The sequence below is a fragment of the Podospora pseudocomata genome (assembly GCF_035222375.1).
Source record: "Podospora pseudocomata strain CBS 415.72m chromosome 1 map unlocalized CBS415.72m_1, whole genome shotgun sequence".
Lineage (NCBI taxonomy): Eukaryota > Fungi > Ascomycota > Sordariomycetes > Sordariales > Podosporaceae > Podospora > Podospora pseudocomata.
The window spans coordinates 7,735,068-7,757,789 of NW_026946363.1; the positions used below are offsets into that span (position 1 = coordinate 7,735,068).

At 51.6% G+C, this 22,722-nt stretch overlaps 9 protein-coding genes across 9 annotated transcripts; 7 read left to right on the plus strand and 2 right to left on the minus strand.

Moving 5' to 3' along the window:
* Window positions 1–517: 517 nt before the first annotated feature.
* QC762_124580 (uncharacterized protein) lies at window positions 518–1,594 on the plus strand (the record flags this gene model as incomplete). The annotated part of the gene is made up of 2 exons (XM_062886875.1): window positions 518–1,152; window positions 1,207–1,594. 2 exons carry the CDS (start codon window positions 518–520, stop codon window positions 1,592–1,594), a joined length of 1,023 nt encoding a protein of 340 aa, XP_062750036.1.
* Window positions 1,595–1,698: 104 nt separating this feature from the next.
* On the minus strand, window positions 1,699–2,436 carry QC762_124590 (uncharacterized protein; the record flags this gene model as incomplete). Its single annotated transcript, XM_062886876.1, has 1 exon — window positions 1,699–2,436. The coding sequence occupies one exon, from the start codon at window positions 2,434–2,436 to the stop codon at window positions 1,699–1,701; it is 738 nt and encodes a 245-aa protein (XP_062750037.1).
* Window positions 2,437–2,901: 465 nt separating this feature from the next.
* QC762_124600 (uncharacterized protein) lies at window positions 2,902–3,993 on the minus strand (the record flags this gene model as incomplete). The annotated part of the gene is made up of 2 exons (XM_062886877.1): window positions 3,192–3,993; window positions 2,902–3,139 (listed from the first exon to the last, which is right to left on the minus strand). Exons 1-2 carry the CDS (start codon window positions 3,722–3,724, stop codon window positions 2,902–2,904), a joined length of 771 nt encoding a protein of 256 aa, XP_062750038.1. The 5' UTR covers window positions 3,725–3,993.
* A 210-nt stretch (window positions 3,994–4,203) lies between these two features.
* QC762_124610 (uncharacterized protein) lies at window positions 4,204–6,150 on the plus strand (the record flags this gene model as incomplete). Its single annotated transcript, XM_062886878.1, has 2 exons — window positions 4,204–5,812; window positions 5,868–6,150. The coding sequence occupies exons 1-2, from the start codon at window positions 4,317–4,319 to the stop codon at window positions 6,148–6,150; spliced, it is 1,779 nt and encodes a 592-aa protein (XP_062750039.1). The 5' UTR covers window positions 4,204–4,316.
* A 1,079-nt stretch (window positions 6,151–7,229) lies between these two features.
* QC762_124620 (uncharacterized protein) lies at window positions 7,230–8,607 on the plus strand (the record flags this gene model as incomplete). Its single annotated transcript, XM_062886879.1, has 2 exons — window positions 7,230–8,088; window positions 8,149–8,607. The coding sequence occupies 2 exons, from the start codon at window positions 7,230–7,232 to the stop codon at window positions 8,595–8,597; spliced, it is 1,308 nt and encodes a 435-aa protein (XP_062750040.1). The 3' UTR covers window positions 8,598–8,607.
* Window positions 8,608–8,936: 329 nt separating this feature from the next.
* On the plus strand, window positions 8,937–11,112 carry QC762_124630 (uncharacterized protein; the record flags this gene model as incomplete). Its single annotated transcript, XM_062886880.1, has 3 exons — window positions 8,937–9,655; window positions 9,713–10,110; window positions 10,169–11,112. Exons 1-3 carry the CDS (start codon window positions 9,036–9,038, stop codon window positions 11,110–11,112), a joined length of 1,962 nt encoding a protein of 653 aa, XP_062750041.1. The 5' UTR covers window positions 8,937–9,035.
* A 680-nt stretch (window positions 11,113–11,792) lies between these two features.
* Window positions 11,793–13,113, plus strand: QC762_124640 (uncharacterized protein; the record flags this gene model as incomplete). The annotated part of the gene is made up of 2 exons (XM_062886881.1): window positions 11,793–12,083; window positions 12,142–13,113. The coding sequence occupies 2 exons, from the start codon at window positions 11,793–11,795 to the stop codon at window positions 13,111–13,113; spliced, it is 1,263 nt and encodes a 420-aa protein (XP_062750042.1).
* A 467-nt stretch (window positions 13,114–13,580) lies between these two features.
* On the plus strand, window positions 13,581–15,107 carry QC762_124650 (uncharacterized protein; the record flags this gene model as incomplete). The annotated part of the gene is made up of 1 exon (XM_062886882.1): window positions 13,581–15,107. One exon carries the CDS (start codon window positions 13,581–13,583, stop codon window positions 15,105–15,107), a length of 1,527 nt encoding a protein of 508 aa, XP_062750043.1.
* Window positions 15,108–15,561: 454 nt separating this feature from the next.
* QC762_124660 (uncharacterized protein) lies at window positions 15,562–17,367 on the plus strand (the record flags this gene model as incomplete). Its single annotated transcript, XM_062886883.1, has 1 exon — window positions 15,562–17,367. The coding sequence occupies one exon, from the start codon at window positions 15,562–15,564 to the stop codon at window positions 17,365–17,367; it is 1,806 nt and encodes a 601-aa protein (XP_062750044.1).
* Window positions 17,368–22,722: the final 5,355 nt, after the last annotated feature.

The window sequence follows — 22,722 nt, forward strand, 5'->3', positions numbered from 1 at the left end:
GCAATCTCAAATCTATCCTTTCAGCTTTGCACCCGTCACAAATTCTGTCCTCTAGATATCCTCATATCACCAATTCCTATTTGCTCCTAACATAGTCGCTCACTGAGATGGTCCTAAGTCTCTTTTCAGCTCGCCTAAAAGACAGACTCATATGGATAAACCCCGACGGAATTTAAGCAACCTGGAATACTACGACAAGTCAGCATCTCATCTCAGTCAGCGATGGCTCCTTATCATGAGGTGTACCCCTGAAGTAAGCACTGGCAAGCTGCGGCTGACACTAGCTCACCGTTAGCGAATCCTTTGCCATTGAGCAATAACCCTTTTCAGCTGTAGTTTTCTCAGTGGCGCGTGGCGTTTAATTACCCGCTGAGCCCTCAAGAAGGTCCACTTCCCACGTTGTTGTTGCTGTGACACCCTTCAAGCGTTTTTCATCGCATTTCTGTCGATATCACATGGTCCGGTAGACCACAATCTACCTTTACCTTCGTTCGTTTCAGCAAAGCTCAATCTCAAGATGGGGCGGTTTTCCTCTATCGCCATTTCGGCACTGTTGCTGTCACCTGTTTTGGGCCAGACAGAATCACCTGCGGCAGTTCCAGTCAAGAAGAACCCCAAACGCGGTCTTGTCTCCACGCCCAACGAATTCTTCCCCAGAGATGACTTTATCTGGTCCGATCCTTCATCGCCGCTGTCATGGTACTGGAACTTTGCACCCGATGTTACAGAGGCCTATGCCAACTTCTCTCAATCCGAGTTTGAGTTTGTCCCAAGCATGTGGGGCGCCTACACCCCCAACGGCACAGACACATACTTCTTGGGCAACTTGACCGAGAAGTTCTCCAAGCGAAAGCCCTCTCACGTTCTCACCTTCAACCTGCCTGACCAGTCTTTCGAATATGGAGGCAGTGAGATGACCCCCGAGATTGCCGCGAGGACCTGGGTCAACAACATTCTACCGCTCAGGGAAGAACACGGGATCAAAGTCGGCTTCCCGACCGTCTCGGACCCGAGAGGAGGGTGGGTAGATCCTTTCTTGAAGAACTGCTCCAAGATGAATGATGGACACGGGTGCGAGTTTGACTTTGTGCCACTTCATTCATTCGGCGGTTTCGGGACCTTGAAGGACAACATTGGAAAGTGGCAGTCAAAGTATGTGTCGTTGCCCCTACACTAGTAACACGCCGATTAACGCTGAGGCAATAGATTTCCCGAAAAACCTCTTTGGGTTACTGAGTATGGCTTCCATGACCAGAACGAGGCCGAAACCCAAAAGTTCTTCAACGAAAGTTTAAAGTACTTGGAAGAGCACCAGGCAGTGGCACGGTACTCGTGGTTTGGTGCTTTTAGAAAAACAAAGTCGAATGTAGGGGAGGAAATGGCCATGCTGGACCAGCGAGGCAATCTGACAGACATTGGCAACTGGTATCTGGACCGCGCCGCTGCTCTCAGGACCCCAGAGGGTGTTTTGGCGGCTGCTTGCACCTTGGAGAACCCATGTGGTGGAAGCGGAGCGGCTGGAAGGGCGAGCTATGTGGGTGTGGCTGGAATAGTAATTGGGCTTTTCCAGCTGGGTGTCACTTTCTGGATGTAAGCAATGCAGGGTAACCACGGGCAAGCTTTCCTAGTCGTTTATAAGAATTGATAACTAAAGCTGGAAAACGACCATGGACAACGTTGTTTAAACCGCCCAGAGGTTCACCAGGGCACATTTCTGCCAGAGTGATGAAAATACTCCCCATTGTTTGACTCCTTTAGGTCGTGCAGAATCTTGAGCATATTGCCAACGCTCTCACTGGGCTCGTATATGGCATTTTTCCCGCCCATGTCCGTCTTCACCCAGCCCGGATCCACCAGTGCCACAACTGCCCCTGGGAGGTGCGATTTGATGTCCTCTGCTTGGTGGACGGCAAGCATGTTGAGAGCAGCCTTGCTGATGGAGTAGCCTGCACTCTGTCGTGGCTTGTGGTCAAGACTCACAGCCATGCTTCCCAAACCCGAAGAGATGTGGAAGATTCTCACTTTTGGCGATAGCAGTTTGGCCGTGAGCAATGCCGAAGTAAGGAGAGCCGGACCGAGAACGTTGGCGGTGATCATTTGATGGACAACATCAGGCTCAAGGTTCAACGAGTTCATCTCTGGTTTGAGGTTCAGAGCGGCATTGTGAATCAAGAAGTCTACTTTTTGGTCCGCCAAAATCTTTTGCTTTCCCAACGTTTCTACAAACCGGTTGATCGACTCTGCTGAGGAAATATCGCAGTCCAGTATGATGGCATTGTGATTCTTGGATTCCTCGATCACGGACTGCAAATTGCCGACATCGGAGGTGGGGGAGCGGACACAAGCGACAACGATGTTGGTGTGGTCTTGTGACAGTTGGCGGATGAATTCCAACCCAATACCGCGGTTTGTTCCGGTGACGACGTAGACTGACATCTTGGTTCGGAGTCGGGTTGTGAATTTAAACGGTTCTGGGGAAATGGGACAGAACCACAAGGACCCTGGAACAATGCGGAGGGGAAAACATGTATAGATATACCCGGAGCGCTGGGCTCAGTGCCCTGGAAATTGCTCAAGGGCCCCCACGGATGGTACTTTATCTTATCTGACGTCACGAATTTGGCTGAATACTCCTTAAAAAGTAATGTACACTAGGCCGATTGCTGTTGTTATTATTCGTTGTGGCAATACTTCAAAACTCTTGTAGCCCAGGCATCATTCCGGTGTATTGCATTCTTGTGTTTATCGTGTCCAGTTCCCATCTGGAACTTCAATTCACATGCCGCAATTGCTTGTATCCTGACTTGCATCCACCTCCAATAGGCCATTCTCATCCGCACTACGTTGCTTACTCGTGTTGCCGTAAAGTGAATCAATGCTGAAACGTGCTCTCCAGACTCTTCAAAAGCTCGCCAAACACGGCTGCAAAAATACGGTGGCGAAGGAGGCAATAACCGCCACAAGGGCAAGATGCAGTACTCCAAACGACAGCTGCTTCCGTGTCCTCTGCCCTCCATGTGTGGCGCCAGCACCTACCATCTTGGTGAGAGGTACAATCCCGTCTTCCTTGGCTGTCTTTCTGGCAATGTCTAAGCCTGGCAAACCATCTACACTTTCCGAATTCTTGAGCGCCCAGTACCTTTTTTTCGTCAGAAATACTTTAAAACGGTTACGGAAAGAGGTACGCTTACTTCTCTATGCTCTCCTTGGAATCTCCCTTGTCAAACCTGTCGGCCTTCCTCGCAAAGAATTCGTTCAAGGTTGTTCGCCAATCTTTGAATTCGAAATAAGGGACAGAGAAGCCACAACTGCTCCCAACCTGGTGCACATGGACAAGAATTATGCTTCTTGCTCCGGGAAGGAGCCTGACCTCGTGCTTTTTGACAAAAGTATTGAAGGAGTCTGTTCCATTTTCGAGCACTGTGCCGTGGCCGAACAGGCGGACGATGCGTGGTGGCCCTTCAAATGCGTTGAACATGACGGTTATCCGTCCGTTATTCTTTTCGTACAGATGAGATATGGTCTCATTGCCGGAACCACTGAGATCGAGGTACCAGAAAGTCTTGGTGTCGAGGATGCCGAAATAGGGGCCGCCTTTAGGAGATATGTTGACATGTCCTTCCGGCGACAGAGGGGCGGTGGCCACCCAAAACACTTTTTGGGCCAGTATCCATTTGACAAGCGACTCGGGAATTGTTTCGTAAAACTGCCCCATTGTGAACATGCAATGTGATGACAAGGATATAGAACGGCAAAGGTGGAAACCAAACGGTGGGCACGGCTGACCACAGGTGTTCCTGATCGAGGGGCCGTAAATCAGGTAATTTACCAGCGGCGGTAAGTTAGAGGGACCGTGGTGCTATAAGAGTTTGAATAAGCGCGCATAGAATGAAGATAAAACAACCATTACAGAGCTGGAATAATATGATCGGATAGCGGGAGCTGTTTGGACATTGATAGCGATCAATCACATTGCGACATCGCAGGCAGACATGCCCTGTAGTAAGACGGAGCAACCTGGAAGGCCTGCCCAAGTGCAACCCAATAATAGGCCGCTAAGAGCCGCCCGCCCACATTGTCCTGGACCACTGGGTACAACGTCATCACTCAGCCCTAACCCTGGGCGTTATGGTCTCGTCCCAATCAGAGAATGGCTATCGATAAGGCGGGTGATGGGAGCGGGGTTGCGCTGCGTACCACTTTGACATCTGCCCAACGACACAAACAGTGATAACCCGATCTCGAAACGACAGCAAAAGTCATAACCTTTCAGCATCTCATCAAGCATCTTTACCTGCTTCAAGACTCGGGCCGCGATGAAGAGCTTTCTCCTCGGCCTGGCCGGCAAGCCATCACCGGAACCAGAGCCTGCCCGAACAGCGCAAGCTCCCGCTCTCAAAAGTGGGACTGACCTGGCCGATTCGATCACCGAAGGCATCAAAAAGCTTTCCACATCAGACCGGCAAAATGATTCTCCAAACGAGCCGGCAGCTAGCAATAGCCAAGATGAAGCCGCAAAAACAAGGACGGCCTCACCAGACGACCGGGAGGATTGGAGCTCGGGTGACGAGACGGTCGTCGAGCAGACAGTTGCACATCCCAAGCAGGACATGATTGACCACATCATGAAGAGCTTGTGTACTTCCCTCGACACCAAAATCACTGAGTTGACTCAGTTCGCCAGTCTCGCCAAAACTGAGAAGGCATTCAGTGTCACCGACTTGCCAGCAGCTCCCAAGAAGGGAAAGACACCTACGGCGGACAAGCCTCGAGAGCAGCAGGAAGGCAAAGAGACTCTGAAGGAGGAAAAGAAGAGCACCGAGGAGGAGGAAGTACCCAAGCCTATGAAGCTCTCTGACCTGTCTAAATCGAAGAAGCCAACCTCAACGTCTGCAGCTCCTCCTCCACCTCCTGCCCCAGCCCCCGGTGCTGAGCCTGAACAAGACTTTGCCTCGCTCATGCTAACTGCCAAATCTCAACCCTCTGCGGCCTCACCTAGTTTCCCGGCCACCTCTTTTGGCGCATTGCAGTTGGCGAGCATGCCGTTTATGGCCTCGGTCATGACAAATTTCCCTCAAATCGAACCTTCATCTACTCAGCGGCCTTCCCAAAGCTTTTCTCGTTCCATCAGACCGACGCAAACGCCAGCACCATATATCGCACCCGCCCCAAGCTTGCCTCTATCTCCGGCCCCTTCGCCGCCAGCAGGGGATCACCCATCACCACCATCCTCTGCAAAAAGGAATGCCAAGCGATCATTGGATGACGAGCTGCAAGGGCCAACAGCAGCTGATTTGCAGCCTCACTTTGGCCATGAAGAGGTCTATTCACGCAGAATTTCGGGTATTTCGGCTCCTTTTGGGTTTGGCCGTCCCAGTCCGAGAGCGCCCACTGTATCCTCACAGATGCCACAGTCGCGACAACTTCATACGGCTCCGCAACCTCGCGCACCCAACTTCCCACCAGGGCCGCCTGCTGCGTCTAGATCGATCCCGAGTGTCGACTCTTTCTTTAACGCCCCTCAACTTCCGAGAGATTCGTTTATTCCAGAGCAAGAATTATCTCCCAAAACGGTAGGTGATGTTGCTACGCATGCTACTGCAAGGCGGCATCTCAGTGAAGCCGAGGTGGAGCCACCCGAAGACCACGACGGGAGACGCAAAAAGGCACGGCGAGCCACGTCTGATAGCCCCGCCGGGCTGATGAGAAGCGGAAACAAGTTTGCCTGTCCCTACTTCAAGCGGAACCCTCGCAAATATCAGAAATGGACGTCTTGCCCGGGCCCGGGATGGGAGGAAGTTCATCGAGTCAAGTATGTAGTTTCCTCGACGTCGATCTCGTGGTGTCTTTTATTAACCAGACAGCAGGACTCATCTTTACAGACGACACAGGCTCCCAATCCAGTGTCCTCGTTGTTGGGACACCTTTGAGGAAGATACTATTCTTCAAAACCATCTCCAACAGGACCCGCCGTGCACCATGCAGCAAAACAGGATTCCACACGAAGGCTTCACCAAGGATCAGGAAAAGAAATTACGAAGCCGCAAAAAGGCCCAGCCAAACATGACGGATGAAGATAAATGGGTTGAGATCTACATGATCCTGTTTCCAGACGATGATCCGGACTCTGTCCCCACACCATGTCTGTGAACCCCCTCGACCAAACTCCGCGCCGAGTTCTCGCGCTGACAAGTCACAGACTACGATGACCAGGACGACGATAACGCTACCCCTGCCTCGGGCTTGGGTTCTGGTTCGAGCGATCTGGAGGATTATGCAACGTTTCTCAGAAGAGAAATGCCAACTCTTGTTCGTCGTGAGCTCGAGGTGCTCTTTCAAAGCGAATCCCGAGATGTTGAGGACAGACTTCGATCCAAGGTGGAAGACATCATGGTCGGTCTCCAACCAAAGCTAATGAGCCTTTACCGCCAAAGCCAAATGCCACTCAGCGAATATGGTCCGCCGCAGGACATTCCTCAATTGCAAATCCCGGCAGATCAACCAGCGCAGTGGGATACTTTGAGCAGCAGCGATCTCGCCACCCCTGCCATGTCGACTGGCACCGGAACAAGCATTGACCTGGGCACAGGGATGCATCCGACGTCCCCATATCAGCAAATGGCCGGCGGGGAGGGATTTGATTCTACCAATCTCGACTACAGCTCATTAGCAGGTCTCGAGTGGGATGGAAACCAGCTGCACTCCAGCACTGGCTATCAGTTTCAACAGCAGGCCCAGAACCTGAATTGGGATCAAGAGTTCAACAAGTTGCTCAGCCCTGTGGTGTATGCTCCGCTTAGTGGAGAACTCAATTTTGCCACTGGGTTTCAGGGAAACTTTCAAGGTTCATACCAGGGGTAAGGGGGTTGAAAACATGACCGGAAAACTTTGGGTCAATGGTTATGAGTTATGATAGCCTTTCTGTATTTTTGTCTGGTGATGAATGATCAGTAGCTGAAGAAATACAACAGCGTACATTTCCTATTTGAGTAGCTCGGGGTCGCATTGCCAGTGTCTTGTTGGTAGCGAAATAGCCGCCGGATATACTACCTTGCCTTGGTGCCGCGTGAAGCATTCAGCTAGCACAAGGTTGATATTTGTGTCTAGCAATGCTCCCGCTGTGGAACCACTATGGACAGATTGCACTTCTGATATTTGATAATAATGTCCTATCCAGCCGCTCGTGTCTTCGTGTCTATTGAATTTCACCTGACATCAAGCAAGTCACAATGGCACTTTCAAGCATCTTATCTCTTGTCCTTCTAGCATCGGCAGGCAAGGCGAAACAAACAACAGCAACTGGGTTTCCCTCTGCAAAACAGCAATGTCCTCATCATCCAGCAGGCCGCTTGGAAACAGCTGCGCTGCTACCGGTTTGTCCCCTTCCAGGGCACATTGGCGTCCTGTCCGATGAAAGCTCCAATGCCATCGCGTGGGACTACCCACCCAAGTGCATTTCACCTCCAGCAAAAGACAATACAACCGTCCCAAGAATCGACTGCCTGTTCACTTCGACCACCTTTCGCAATGGCCATGGCATCAGCTTGGTTTCTTCCACACTGACAACATCTCATATTGTCGGTGTTGGCTCATTTGATGATGAGGCCCCTCCGCTTGGGGTGCAGCGCCGCGAGAATCTCGGTCCTGCCTACGAGATTGTCCCGGTGGAAGGAAAAGGGTTGGGTGTTGTTGCTAAGCGCAAGATCAAGCGTGGAGAGATTGTCATGTCTGACTACCCTTCACTACTTATTGGGACAGGCTTCTTGGGCACCGCACAGCCCCATCATAGGAGACGGATGCTCAAGCAAGCCATCAACCAGCTTCCCGATAAATTGAGGTCCAAGGTCAGGGGTTTGTCGAGAGGAGCAGAAAAGTACGAGGTGGACGCCATCTTGGGACCGAATGCCAATACGGTCATGATTGGAGAGCAAGACGGGGAGCAAATGCATGTCGGCCTGTTTGCTGAGGCTGCGAGGATAAACCATGGCTGCAGACCAAACGTTCACTCGAGGTTCTCAGAGAGGAGGTTGACAATGGAGATCATGGCCCATGTAGCCATCGAGCCGGGAGAGGAGATCTTGATGAGCTGTAAGTGCTGGACTATAGGGTATCCAACACACATGCATATTGCTAACTGATATGTGATAGATGTGCCCATCACAACTGTCCGTGATGAAAGACGAAAGTATCTCAAAGACCATTGGGGATTTGACTGCAAGTGTCAACTGTGTACTGGTACGAAGAATGAGATTGAGGAGTCAGAGTTCTATCGACGCCGCCAAAAGAGTCTCAAGGAGAGTATTGAGAGCGCGCGTGCCGAAGGGTTCTTCAAGGATGCCATTGTCATGAGTGGCGAGTGGCATGAGTTTAGCGAGTGGGACATGGTTCCCCCCCTTGCGCCTGAGTATCATGATAGCCTGGCAAACTTGCATTACGCAAATGGGGATTTGTTCAATGCGACAAGATATGCGAGGATGGCATATGATGGGTGGGTGAGGTTTGGCAGTGTGGATGATGAAAAGTTGGAGCATTCGAGAACGGTGCTGGCAAAGATTGAAAAGGAGTTTGAGAAGAGTTTGAAGTTTGAGAAGGACTAACAACCAGGCGTGTATATTCTTTGGTTGAGATGTAAAATTTCATTCTTCTTGTCTGTTTGTTGATCACCGGAGCCAAAAGTCGTCGCCGAAAGAGAACCACAAAGCCCAGCCACACAGTTTGGTTGTCCACCGCATCGGCTTATTACAGGAATACCTGTGTCGATCGTCACATTTGTAAATATACCTTCCTAATAGACAAATCCCATGCATCGGTTCCGGCACCGGAGGCACGGGACAGATGCAAGAGGGGTTACATTGGTAGCTCAGCTCTACTTTACGTGTATCGAAAGTGACAGAGGCAACCATTGTGTACAACCCTCATGATTCTACAAATAGCTTATGGCCTATGCTGGCTTGGTATGTGTCCTGCCATTGTTGCAATCAGCTTACAAGATCATGCTGTAAGCCACGGGGTACTTGGGGAATGGTCCTAACGCCATGTATAAGGAGCTGATGCACAGGGCTAATTTGTCACAGCATCTCACAACCTGGAAATCAGTGCAGAGCCGACTTGAAGATTTCAGCATGTGGTCTGTTACTGCGATAATCACTGCCACGCTTTTCGCGCAGGTGGCAATAGGTCAACCTCCGAATGACTCCCATTTTTCAGATGTCGACATCGACACTGTGGCTTCAGGGATCTTGGGCAGCCGAGGACCATCCACCAAACCAACATCGCGTTGCAAAGCCTTCCCCGGAGAAACCGCGTGGCCATCTGTTTCGGATTGGGCCAGTTTAAATCGCACTCTAGGTGGGGTTTTGCTCAACCCTTCCCCCCCAGCCTCGGTGTGCTATCCGACTTCAGCAAGCTTCAACACCACGGCATGCAACTTTTTGTTTAATGGTTCTAGTCGAAGCACTTTCTGGTTTGATGATCCGGTCACTGTTCAAGGGACCTGGCCTCAGGGTTTGACATGCCCCCTCGTGAGGAACCCTCAAGCTAATGCCACCTGTACGAGGGGAGGTTATCCTGTTTACGTGGTCAATGCTACACAACCGAAGCATGTTCAGTCAGCGGTGAATTTTGCAAGAGAAAATAACGTTCGGCTGATAATCAAGTATGTTTACTTGGCCGTCTGCATCTGTGTCTGCGCCTCCTGCTGACTGACGCATAGAAACACGGGTCATGACTTTCTTGCTCGCAACATCGGTGCGGGATCTCTGAGCATCTGGACCCATAATCTGAGAGGTTTTGAGTTCATATCAGATTATAAGCAACCCGGAGGACGTTACCGAGGTCCTGCTGCGTGGGTTGGCGCTGGACTACAGGTCTATGACGCGTTTAGATATGCACTGGCGCACAACATCACTCTACCTGCTGCTTCTTGTCTAACCATTGGGTCTTACGGAGGTTGGATATCGGGTGGAGGCCACTCCCCTTTATCATCCAAGTATGGCCTAGGAGTAGACCAGGTTTTGGAGCTCAAGGTTGTGACAGCCGACGGAAAATATGTAACGGCAAACCCGACCAAAAACGAGGATCTGTTCTTTGCTTTACGAGGGGGTGGAGGCAGTGAGTGTTTTGCGTCTGCTGCACAACGTATGCCACCGAAGCTAACAGACAAACCAAGGCACATATGGAGTGATAACCTCGGCCATTGTGAAAGCCCATCCTGCTATCAATCTGACCATCACGTCCTTCAACTTCAATCTCGGCAACACACCTTCTTTGAGCCCCTCCTCAAATCCAACCATTACCAACAGCACTGCATTTTGGCTAGGCTTCAACGCTATCTTTGCTTTTGCAATTCCTGTTGTAGATGCAGGGGGTTATCTCTGGACAAATGGACTGCCTTCTGGTCCTGGCTTCGCCATGCAAGTCCAGGTGCAGATGCCGGGTTTGTCTCCAGGTGAAGCACTTGCTTTTACTCAACCTCTCCTGGATGAGCTGAACGGCCTTGGGATACCTGTTGCAAACATCACCGTCCGCACCCAGGTTTACAGCAGCCAATCGTCGACCGGAGCAGGCGGTGCTCCAGGTGCAGGTGGATATTTTGCTTCTCGTCTGTTCCCGCGGGCGGCATACGTTGATCCTGTCCTATTCTCCAAAGCCATGAACGCCTCACGAGTATTGGTTGAAGCGGGGTATACGTTTCATGGACTCAACATGGCTCCCACGCTCGAAGCAGCAGGCCACCCTTACCCAGCAGGCGTCAACCCCGTATGGAGAGAAAGTGTCATGCACGCTGACATATTCGGATTCAGCAAGCTCAATCTTGGAACAGCCACTGATCAGCAGGTCATTGCAGCCCAGCTTGCTCTGACACAACTGATGGAGCCCCTCAAGGAGGCAACGCCAGGGGGAGGGAGCTACCTCAATGAAGGGGATCCTCATGAGCCGAACTGGCAACAGTCATTCTATGGGGACAATTATTCAAAGCTTGTCAGGGTGAAGAAGACTCGAGATCCTTGGGGTGTATTTTGGGCGCCGACCACCCCGGGAAGTGAAGAGTGGAAGATTGAGGGAGAAGGGGGGCTTTTGTGGAGGCAGAATGGTCGACTTTGTAGGGTGTAAAAGTGTCAATGTTTGGAACATCGTTTGTTTATTGCGGCATGCACTTCGAGGGAAAAAATTCGAAGATAGGTACCCACTCCACATGAGTGAAAGTTAAGAAGCTGAACATGACCAGACTCTGGTGTTTTACCGACATGGTATTTCATCTCTGCGTTTTCCTCAACTGTCTCCAACCCAGGAGGTGCATTTGGCCGAAGGATTGGCCAATCAATCTTCTCATCCGTCCCACCTGCATTATGTGCTTGGCGACGATGCAACGCGATTGACACGTGCAGAAGAATGTGCATTTAATTGACTGTAGCATTCTCTGAGCTTATCCTTGCAAATGGAACCGTCCGCTCTCCGTCCCCCACCTCGGGTTTACCGGGCTAGATTGGAAAAGGAAGCAGCTCAACCGTCGTCGATATATGTGGGAACGATGTGGCAGGGAGACATGCCGATAACGCTGTGAATGCTCACTTTATTGGATCCCGTGTAGACGGCCCTTGCCATCGGGGAGGAAGAGATGGAAACTCCAAGACGCAGCAAAACCGAGACCCCGGAAAGATGGATGCAACTCTGTCTTGTGCAAGCACGTGGCAAGGACTCGCCTTGTTCATAAAGATCATCTCCCCGCTCCCACCCAGACGTGATAGTTACTCGCCCCAGGTACCTTGTTTCCCCTGTGCCAAACCACCACCATGGCGACCTTTCAGAAGCTTGCGATCCTTTGCCTCGGTGCTTCCACTGTGTTTGCCGCCCCTAGCGACAGGCACAATGGCAAGAAGACACCCAAGGTGTCGCCCATCAAGCAGATCTCTCTCGGACCGCGCCCCTACTGGCTCGTGGATCAGATGGACGAGGGGCCTCTCAAGAAGAAGCTCGCCTCTTGTTCAGAGAAGAGGATGAAGCCCAGCGACTGGAGCATTTCTCACCGTGGCGGTGGCACCCTTCAGTTCCCGGAGCATACCTACGACTCAATTATTGCTGGTGTCAGTGTTGCCCATTCACCCCTTAGGAAGAAGCTGTCTAACTTGAGCCCCTAAACAGACCAGAATGGGAGCCGGCATTCAGGAATGCGATGTCACCTTCACCAAAGATCTTCAACTCGTCTGCCGCCATGCCCAATGTGACTTGCACACCACAACCAACGTCGTTTCTCTCCCTGAACTTAATGCCAAGTGCACCACCCCCTTTCAGCCTGCGTCTGGGGACAGGCCTGCTAAGGCCAAGTGTTGCACTTCGGATTTCACTTTGGCAGAGATCAAGACGCTTTGTGCAAAGATGGACGCCTCGGATCCTAAAGCAACAACCCCGGAGGAGTATCTTGGTGGCACAGCAAGCTGGAGGACCGACCTCTACGCCAAAACCTGCAGCGAGGTGCCTACTCTCAAGGAATTCATCTCTCTGGTTGACGATCTCGGTCTCAAGTTCACGCCTGAGTTGAAGGCCCCCGAGGTGCCCATGCCCTTCAACGGCGGCAACTACACCCAGGCGGCCTATGCCCAACACATGATTGATGAGTTCAAGGCGGCCGGTATCAAGCCAGAGAGGGTGTGGCCACAATCTTTTGTGTATGACGATGTCCTGTACTGGCTAAAGGCTGAGCCAAAATGGGGAAAGCAAGCCGTGTTGCTGGACGAGAGCGGCGATGAGCCAGGTACATTCCCCTCTGCTGTCGCGAGGCTCAAGGAGTACAAGAAGGCCGGTGTTAGGATTGTCGCTCCTCCTCTGCCCTACTTGGTCACCGTTGATAAGAAGGGGAAGATTGTGCCCAGCAGCTATGCCATCGAAGCCAAGAAACAGAAACTCGACATCATTACGTGGAGCTTGGAGAGGAGCGGTTGGCTTGGTGACGGCAGCGGAGGAGGATATTACTATGCAAGCGTGGCCAATGTGACCAACGGCGAGGGAGATGTGTACAATCTGTTACATGTGTTGGCTCAGGATGTGGGAGTCATTGGCGTCTTTTCTGATTGGAGTGCCACGGTCACATACTATGCCAATTGCTTCGGCCTGTAGTCGACCAAGCAACATACACGAGTATGAGCGAACTTGATCATATCTACATGTGCCTACTGTTTTTGAGCCGTTCCATGTTCCTGTAATCACAGCTCGCCATCGACCGTCAGCCCAACTTTATTTGGTATTATCAATTGGTCTGTTGAGAAGCTCAGCCTATCATGTACAAAATCAGATGGAGAAGAAGCTACTGCAGATACATGTACCTATGTACCCAAGGAGGAATATAAACCAAGATCTTGACGCCAATCAGGATCGCCGCTTGATGGCCTGGTGACCAATGCTTTAGGCTCCAACAGCTCTTGGAATAAAAAGACCAATGAGAATGGGCTCAAGAACAGGCAGCTTCTTGGTGTGGGGTAAAAAGCAGACGTCCGCCTTCTGAGCCGTGTTAGAGGAAGTATAAGGAGACCACTCATTCCTCGACACAAGCACTCAATATTACATCCAACTTCAACCTCAACAACATGGACACCATTGACAAGAACGAAAACCCTGCTCTGGCCTTTGAAGGCTGGACAGAGCATGCAAGTCGAGATCGCATCAGCACCGATACCAAGGTACACCAACTGCTCAGCGCTGCATACCCAGGTCACCATGTTACACGCACACAGACATCGTCCTGTGATCTTTTGGGTTTCGCTGACGCCGGCTACGCAACCAAAACCCCGGATCGTCCACGTGGCTACGACGCTATTCGCAAGTTTGTGGCCCCGAAACTTCGATACGAAAAGGGCAATGACAAACTTGAGGATGAGGTACGCTTTGGTGCCTGGAAATACGACTGGGAAAGCCACCAATTCCTGGTATATGAATTGTCATTCAGGGACTACCTGCTGAGCCGGGTCATACGGTTTCTCTATGTGATAACACCTCCTTCCGTGGACGGCGCGGTGGACATTGATGGCCACCATCTCAAGACCGATGAACTTCTTCTGGTAGCCGGGAAGTGGACGAAGGAGATGCACGATGAAATATGGGTCTTTGACAACCAGCAGTGGATGAAGGATAAGGAGTTATACCGGAGTGTTCTTGGAGCGTCGTGGGACGATGTCATTCTTGACCCGAGCATAAAGTCGAGCCTGGCTCAAGATGTCGAGTCCTTCTTTAACAATCAGTCTTTGTATAAGACACTCCGGGTGCCATGGAAGCGCGGTGTGATTCTTCATGGGGTACCGGGAAATGGCAAGACCGTGTCTATCAAGGCAATCATCAACTCATTGGCGGCACGCAATCCTCCGGTCCCCGCCATGTACGTGAAATCGCTCGACGGATGTTCGCACCCAAAAGTCGCCATGCAGCAAATCTTTTCCAAGTCACGAATCGTCGCTCCATGCCTTCTGATCTTTGAGGACCTCGACAGCCTGGTCGAGGACAAGACACGCAGCTACTTCCTCAACGAGGTCGATGGACTTGACTCCAACGAGGGCATCCTAATGATAGGCTCGACCAATCACCTTGAAGGGATCGATGCGGCTATCACAAAACGACCCAGCCGCTTTGACCGTAAATACCACTTCAAAGTTCCGGAGCACGCCTTGCGGATGGCTTACTGTCACCATTGGCGCGAGAAAGTGCTAGATTCCCCTGCGTTTGCCTTCCCCGTGGAACTGTGCTCTGTGATAGCAGATCTCACGGATGGCTTCAGCTTTGCTTATATCAAAGAGCTCTTCATCTCGTCTTTGCTTATGTTGGCCGGGGGTACTCGTGACATCGAGGCTGGGGGCGACAACATCTCAGGAGCAGCGTTGGATTCAAGCTCTGACGAGAACGAGGACAGTGACAGCTCTAACAAACCCGGACGCGTCATGCCTGCAGTGACAATTCCCAAGGAACTTGAAGGAGATCCCTTGCTTGCTGTTATCCTGGCTGAAGCCAAGTTGCTCTGGGAGCAAATGGAGAACGAGGAGACAGACGCCGTGAAGCGTAAAAAGGCAGCAACAGTATGCGCTCCGAGGTTGCCAGATTTTGTCTTTGGATTGCGTGATGATTGAGGAACTACAATGGGTTGGTTATACTGGTAGGACAATAGTGCTCATTGAATACGTACATGGAATAATAGATCATTCAACGGGCAGAAAGCCGAATACATGCCGTTTCTCTATTTTGGTTCCCTCGGCCTGATGATAAGCTTCTCTTGGCTACGTGCTATCGGCGTCAAGATCATGCTGATGGATGCTCGAGCTGCAGGTTCCACTCACTCTAACCTGCTTCGAGAAGTAAAGCTGTGGGTCGGGCCCGTTTGGTCTAGCGTAGCAGGGGTCTCTGGCATCCCCTGGCGGCGCTTGCTCCGAGCACAACAAGCCCCTGATGAACCGGAAATTGGCTTGGCAGGTTCTCCATTTTTCAAGGTCCAGGCAACTTCACTCTTACTTTTGCAGCTCCTCAATCTTTGCACGCTTTCTTGAATTCCCATGATGGGAAAATAACGCCTGCCTTTAGCGCAGCATGTCACTCGTTTATTTACTTTTGCAATGTTTTCTTTTTGCGACGGCGACGTCTGCCCATCTTTTGTTCCCCTTTACCCGTGAGAGAATCATCGCCAGATCGATCGATAGCAAAACAGCAACTGTCCCCGTCTCGGCGTCAGGGCACGTCTTCATCGTCAACGTCACCGTCGGGACCCCCCCACAACCACTGTCGCTTCTCTTGTCACCGTCCTCGCCTCACACATGGCTTCCCAACGCCGACGAGGCCATGCCTTGTTCGCAAGGCTTCAACCTGCTATCAGGTGGCTTTCATCCCACTGATGTTCTCTCTGGCTCCGCTTGCAAATGGGGGGCATTCACTAAATCCAAATCGTCGACATTCCATGGAGCAGAAACGGTGAATTACCAGTTCGACGCGGCATATACCAGCACATTCACCGTGCGTGGCAGCAACTTCACCGATACACTAAAGATGGGTGATGTCGAGCTCGACAACTTCCCGATGGGCCTGGTGAATTCAGCCACAAATAATCAATGGATCGGGATGCTTGGACTCGGCAATGATGGCACCACGACCTACCCCCGCCGCTCAACCAAATATTATCCCAACTTTGTGGATCGACTGGTATCTTCTGGAAAGATTGTCACCCAAGCATACAGCATTTGGCTCAACAGTGCGGACGGAGCATCGGGATCTCTGCTTCTAGGTGCCATCGACAAATCGCGGTTCAAGGGCGAGCTGATACGCCTCAACACCGCTCGAGGTTACGACATCTTTCCCAGCGCCTTCGCCGTCTTATTGAACAGCATCAAAATGCTTGACGATTCGAAAGAGGCACTCAAGTTTGACGAAATCAGGCTGCTCTTTTCCCTCAGCCCTGCCGAATCCTTTTCGATCCTGCCCCGTGAACTCGCCGATCCCATCATCGCTGCAAGCGGCGCGACCTGGAATACGACTATAGAGAGGGCCACCATTCCGTGTGATGCTGGATCAAAGAATACAAAGCTCAATCTCCGCCTTCAGCTCGAGGGGCCGGACGGCCCCGTTCTCAATGTTCCCCTCGCAGATCTCATCGTCCCACAGGAAGTCACGAACTGGGAGATTGCCGTTGCCACCAACCCTCAAAGTCTCAATAGAAATACCTGCCTTTTTGGAATTCAAAAGTCGAACAGCGGACAGTTCAACATTGGCAGCGCCCTCTTGCGACGAACCTACATGGTGTTTGATGCAGTCAACAAGGAAATCGCCCTTGCTCCTGTCAAGCCTGGGACTTCTGCCACGAAGCCCACCATTGTCCCGTTTGACAAGGCCGGCGCACGCATTCCTTCCTCGAGACTTTATTGTGCTGAGGGCAGTGAGTGTGTGTCTGAGTCTTCAATTGCTCCAGACTCAGAAGAAGGCGTGGAGACCGTTGTTGAGGAGGATGAACCAAATTCGAACTGGAAGAAGATTGTGATTGGGGTGGTGGTCCCCATTGGTGTACTAGCCATTGCCCTACCCATCATTTATGTCATTATCATGAGACGCAAGCGCCAGGCAAAGGCAAGGGAGGAAGCCCTCTCACGACAACGAGAAACAGATCACACAGACGGGGAGGATAGCTTCAAGGAGGATGAATATGGTGTCAAGGTTACAGTGTCCGTCTCTTCAAAGGTGTCAGTGGCGAAGGCACCGCCATCGCCCCAGTTCTTCTTGGGTGTGCCAGGGGGATTTCCCAGCATCCCTGAAGACAGACAGTCACAGTATTCTGGAGATGCGCTTCTGGGACCTGATAGCCGGAGTGGGAGTAGGAATGGGAGTGAGAAGGAAGTGTCTAAGTGTTAGCTGGCTATTTGTTTGTAATTCATTCGTTTATAGGAAATAAAGAACGCATAAAGGCCCCACGTTAGTTTTTCTGCCAGGTGTTTCCTTCTGCATTACAAGCCTTAACGTGTGTGATAAGCGAACGGGACAGACAAGCGAGCGGGACACTTTCTACTACCCTACCACAACTACCCTCAATTACACAACCACAACACTAGGAAACCACAATAACTCTATCAGAAATTGATGAATCAGACGATTCTGCAGCCTCCTTGCACGTGCGTGCATTATGGCCAGGCTTGCCGCACACACCACAGCACTGAATCTTCGTACGAGACCCCCCTGCACCACCACCATTCTGTCGGTTTTCCTGGATTACTTGCTCGCTCACAGCCTTCTGATCCAGTAGATCCTGTGCCTCTTGTACAGTAAGTGACCCTCCAAGCCTCACACGTGTTTTTTTGGCTCTCCGTCTCTTACTAAGCCCCTCATTGGCCTTACGTAGCGAAGAGTTTTCTGTACGGAGAAGGGCCACCTCGTGCATTATTGCCATTGCTCCCTTAGTACACTGGTCCACAGCGGCTAGCATGGAGGTGGTAGAGCTGCCTTGATGGTTGGAAATGCGAGTTTTAATAAGCTTTGACTGTGAGTTTGCTTCTCGAGGGTTGTGTGGCGTTTGGTAGAGCCAAGGTAGTGCCGTGCCCGGCCTTGAGGATGGGGGTGTTGGAGTCCGGAGCCGTACATCCAGCTTAGAAAGCAACCTCTCTGGGTCGTACGGCACAAGGCCAGCTCCAGCAAAACCTCCCTGGATATTCTTTTCTGTGATCGAAGCAAAAAACGCTTCTCTAAATGCACAAAGAAACTCCAACTTGCTGATGTGTGTGATGTTCATCCGCATCAACTGCTCAATCTGGCGACTGTACGCCTTCTTCAATGGCGCAAAACAGCCAACATCCAATGGCTGAAGTAGGTGGGAGGAGTGCGGAGGCATACATAGTGTAATAATGTTGTGCTCCTGGCAGTAGGTTTCGAATTCTTCGGAGTGGTGGCTCTCGTGGCCGTCAAGGATTAACAGCCGATATTTGCCCTTCGTACGAGATACCGTGTGGAAATCGAAGTGCTTGATCCAATCTAGGCCTACTGCATTGGTAGTCCAGCCGTTCTCAGTGGTTGCGATGCGCCAGTCGGCTGGGAGGTTGCATTCTTGATACCAATTGGCGAGGTGATATTGCCCGGCCAAGATGATGAATGGTGGGATAGCCCAACCCAGAGCATTCACTCCCTGAATAACTGTAGCCCACTCACGATTGCCAGGCTGGACCTGTTTGGCCTTACCACGGCCATCAGAAGTTGTAACGACCATAATGGCGACGATAATGCCCATCATAAACCCAGTCTCGTCAAAATTGTACGAATCGTCGTCGAGGATGCCGTATTTGACCTTGACATTATATACAAGGGCAAACCACTCGCGGATAATCTTTGGATCTTCGCATTTAGCCCTCTGGTAGTCGTATTTACGCGTAAATTGCGTCCGAAGTTCTGGCTGGCGTTTGACGAAGTTGTGAGCCCATCGTATACCAACAGGGGGCGCGTCGCGTTCGCGCAACAATCGGTTGGCCATATCTTCCACGTAACAAAGCCGAGGATGAAATGCGCGTGCACATAGCTCAATTATATATTGAACAAGCGTTTGCTCTTCTAGGTCCGTGAGCTTACGCGAATTGGCTGGAATATCGCTTCGTGAAAGTTTACCGTTGCGTCGGTTATGGAGGGTTGTTTTCTCGACATTGTAGATATTTGCTGCAGCTCGGATACTTAATTTCTTATCCTTTTGCATAGCTTCGAGGGCTAAGTTCATCCTGGCTTCGTAGGAAGGAGTTGCCATAATAGTTTGTGGAGAAATTTGATGTTTTGTGAACAGGAGACGCGTCGCGAAAAAAGTGTCCCGCTCGCTTGTCTGTCCCGTTCGCTTATCACACACGTTAGGCAATCGAGATTGGCGTGGCGGGGAAGACTGACCAAAGTACGGCTTGCTTTGAAGCAGAAATTTGGCTTTGTCTTCGGCTTCGGACGTCTGAGCCTTGGGGATCAACATGACGGTGTCGGTGGAGGACAAAAGTGACTGTAAAACGCTTTGGAGTTTCTGGTCACACTCGGCGGTGGGGTTCCACTGGGGAAGAGCAGCCGGAGCCATGGGCACATCCGCGGATGCCATGGCGAGAGGGGAATGATGAGAGATGTAGAACGTCTGAAAAATGTGTTCAAGTGTTAAACGGTTGACATGTAAAAAGAAGCACTACATGTCCAAGATTAGGTCGAGTTGATGAAGGCGTATTGCAGCTATTCTCAGTCCCGCCCAGAACTTGCCAAGACGTTGGGCACCTCATTCAGTCCCGTTCCTCAACTGTTGGCTAGACCTGTTTGAACTCCTGAGGGACAGCCAGCCCCCTCGACATGGGACTCTGGCCAGTAAAATTCTTTGACAGCTGCGACGCATTTGATTGCTTGTTCTAGCGAAATCGTGCTCAATAACCACGGTTGGAATGTTTAGATCATGACCAGCCAGGCTTTCATAATCAACGGTCCTGAGATCTTGATTTCAGCGATAGGTAGGTAGGTAACTCGCCTCCCAAGCTACCTAGATAACATAAGATCCACCTCCTTCCCTTCACTTCTTCCCGCCTTTGTAGACAGAAAGAAGCCGAGCCCTATTATTAAACACCACCTTCCCTAGCGCTTCAAATTTCTCAACATCCTCCGACATGTCACCCACCGGCCAGCTGATATTCAGCGAGGTTGACTTCTCGTTCTTGTCCAAATTGTTTATTTCCTTGTACGACTGGTACATGGTGTTTTTCATCCCTCCCTTCAGATTATCGCTCGCCTGCTTACCGAAGTCTTCAATCGAGCGGATTAAACCTTTCATCTCCTTCGCCTTCTCCCCACTCGACAAACTCTTGTTGGCGAGGCTCGCCTTGACTTCGTCAAACTGGCTGTTGAGGTTGTCGACCGCCTGGTCCCATTCGGGCTGCTTGTCTCCGCGCTTCACGTTCTCCAGATAGGCGATGGTGTTGGCCGCAGTCTGGAGAAAATTCCTCGCCGCTGTCACCATGCCTTCTTGCATCACGCCGGTGCTGGCCTTTGTGCCGTAGAGCTTGGAGGATGCGTTTCTGTCTTGACCGGTGGCGGTGGTGTTGTTATTGTTGGTGGTTTTAGTACGACCCCTCGATATCTTGTCGTTGCCACCGCCGGCCTGTTTATGAATCGGGGGGAGGTGGTTGGACCCCTTAGTCGGCTGGGAGAGAGGGTCCGTCTTCAAGGAGGCAAACATCTTGTTGTTGCTCTTGACTTCCTCTGCTTGCCATGGTCTGGCTACGAGTTTGAACCCGTGTTTCGCTGCCACATATGCCCCTTGGTCTTTTGGGTTCGCATCGTGGCTGGGATTCCCCGCCTTGAAAGGAGAACCGTCTCCGTTTTTCTTGAACACGTGGGTGACTCCGGTCGCACGGTCGACAGTATGTTGCCTGCCCGGAACTTTCGTCGGATCTCTTCCGGCTTTCGAAAATGCGGAAGTCCCGGGATGGTCGTCCAACCCTACAGGATCATTGCTGCAGTACACAAACAAGTTGGGACCGTCCACGTCGCCAAACGGGTCCGGGGACGTCCACCGTCCCAACCACGGACAGTAATAGCGAGATCCGCAATGGTAGAGCCCCGTCTCCCGATCGTGTTCGTAGCGAGCAAACCGGTAGGACCGAGGGGCCTCGACTGCTTGGTGACTGGCCGTGTACATGACGGTTCCAAACGGGGAGTACTCCTCGTAGGTGACCAGTCGTCCGTTATCGTCAAGCTCGAGGTTGAATCCAATCTGATATCTCTCGAGAACGTCAGACGAATCAGAAGAGGACTCCACCAATGAAAGTATGTCTCCTGGGCTGCTAGCCACTCGGGCGATTGTGCGGGAGGATGCCGTCGTGGAGCCGTCGCTGGCCATACGCATTTGAACCTCGACTCCAGACAGGTATAAAGTATCCCGAGTCCTGCGGAATGGCCCCCCTAAAGCTGTGTCGTCAGAAGGGGCAGGTGTTGAACACTCGGTAACCTTTCGAACCCTTCTGCCAACGTAGTCGTAGACATAATACGTCATCTCAGGGGTGCCAATATCCAGCTCCTGACCAGAGGATGCCGTCAGCATGTTGTCCATGTTCCACCGCAACAGCGAGAATCTCGGCAGATCCGTAATGCAACCCACCAACCCGGCGTCTCCCACATACCCATACTTCTCCTCTGTCTCACCCACCATCGTGCGGCTCAGACGATTGCTGTTGATGCTCCCGTCGACAGAGAGGGGACTGACTTCCTCGTAGTAATACCGTCTGGTCCATCCAGAGACAAACTGGTCGTCCGGGGCCGCGTGTCTCATGGATAGGATGTTTCCACAGACGTCGTAAGTATATGACTCGCAATACCGGTACAGCCGAGTGCCATCTGTCGTGCCCTGGGCTGGTTTCGACCCTCTCATGGCGTTGTGAGCCACGAGGCGAACGTCTCTTCCACCTTGACCCTTCCCACCTGCTGGCAACTGTCCCCGACCCCATGACTCTGTGAGCTGGCCAAGAGCATCGTAGGTGTACTCCCAACAAGCGGCGACTGAGCATCCGCGGAAGTATTTTGTTTGATCAGCCGCGTCTTCCGTTCTAATCCGGCGCCCGGTAGAATCGTATACGTGGGAGAGGTCCTGCACAACCTCGTGCCTCCCACCCGCGGCCTTCCGAAGTGTCAGCTCCCGTATGAGCCTACGAGAGACGTCATCATAGGAGTAAGTAGTCCGCACACCGTTGTTGTAGGTCTTGGACAAAGGCAATCCATCTGCGGCAAAGGTGGCGTCGAGCAGACAGGACTTTGCCTCCTCCAGCTCAGTGTGATGAAATTTGACGCCTACGACATGGCCCAGACGTGAGAATGTTTTCGACGTTTTGTTTCCCTTGGCGTCAGTTTCGGAGACAACCTGACCGAAGCTATCGCAGGAGGCAGTTTGGGAAAAGGCATGTGGTGCCAGAGATACCTGATCTGGCGTTTTCCAATCCAAGATAGATTTGTACTCGTTGGCCATCAAGAACGAACTCTCGACAAGGTTCCCCCGGACATCGAAACGATCGTTGATGTGCACTCCCGATTGGTCATGGATCTTCCAAACATTCCCTCGCAAATTGGCTGTGTGAGCGATCTCGGGAGGTGCAGACTCGCCATACGTAGCCGCGGTGACGAGAACCGGATCTGCCACACCATTCACCAGCAGCTTCCCAGTTTCTCTACGAAGGGCATCGTACTCGTAGAGAAAACAGACGCTCCGACTGTTCCAAGAACATATGG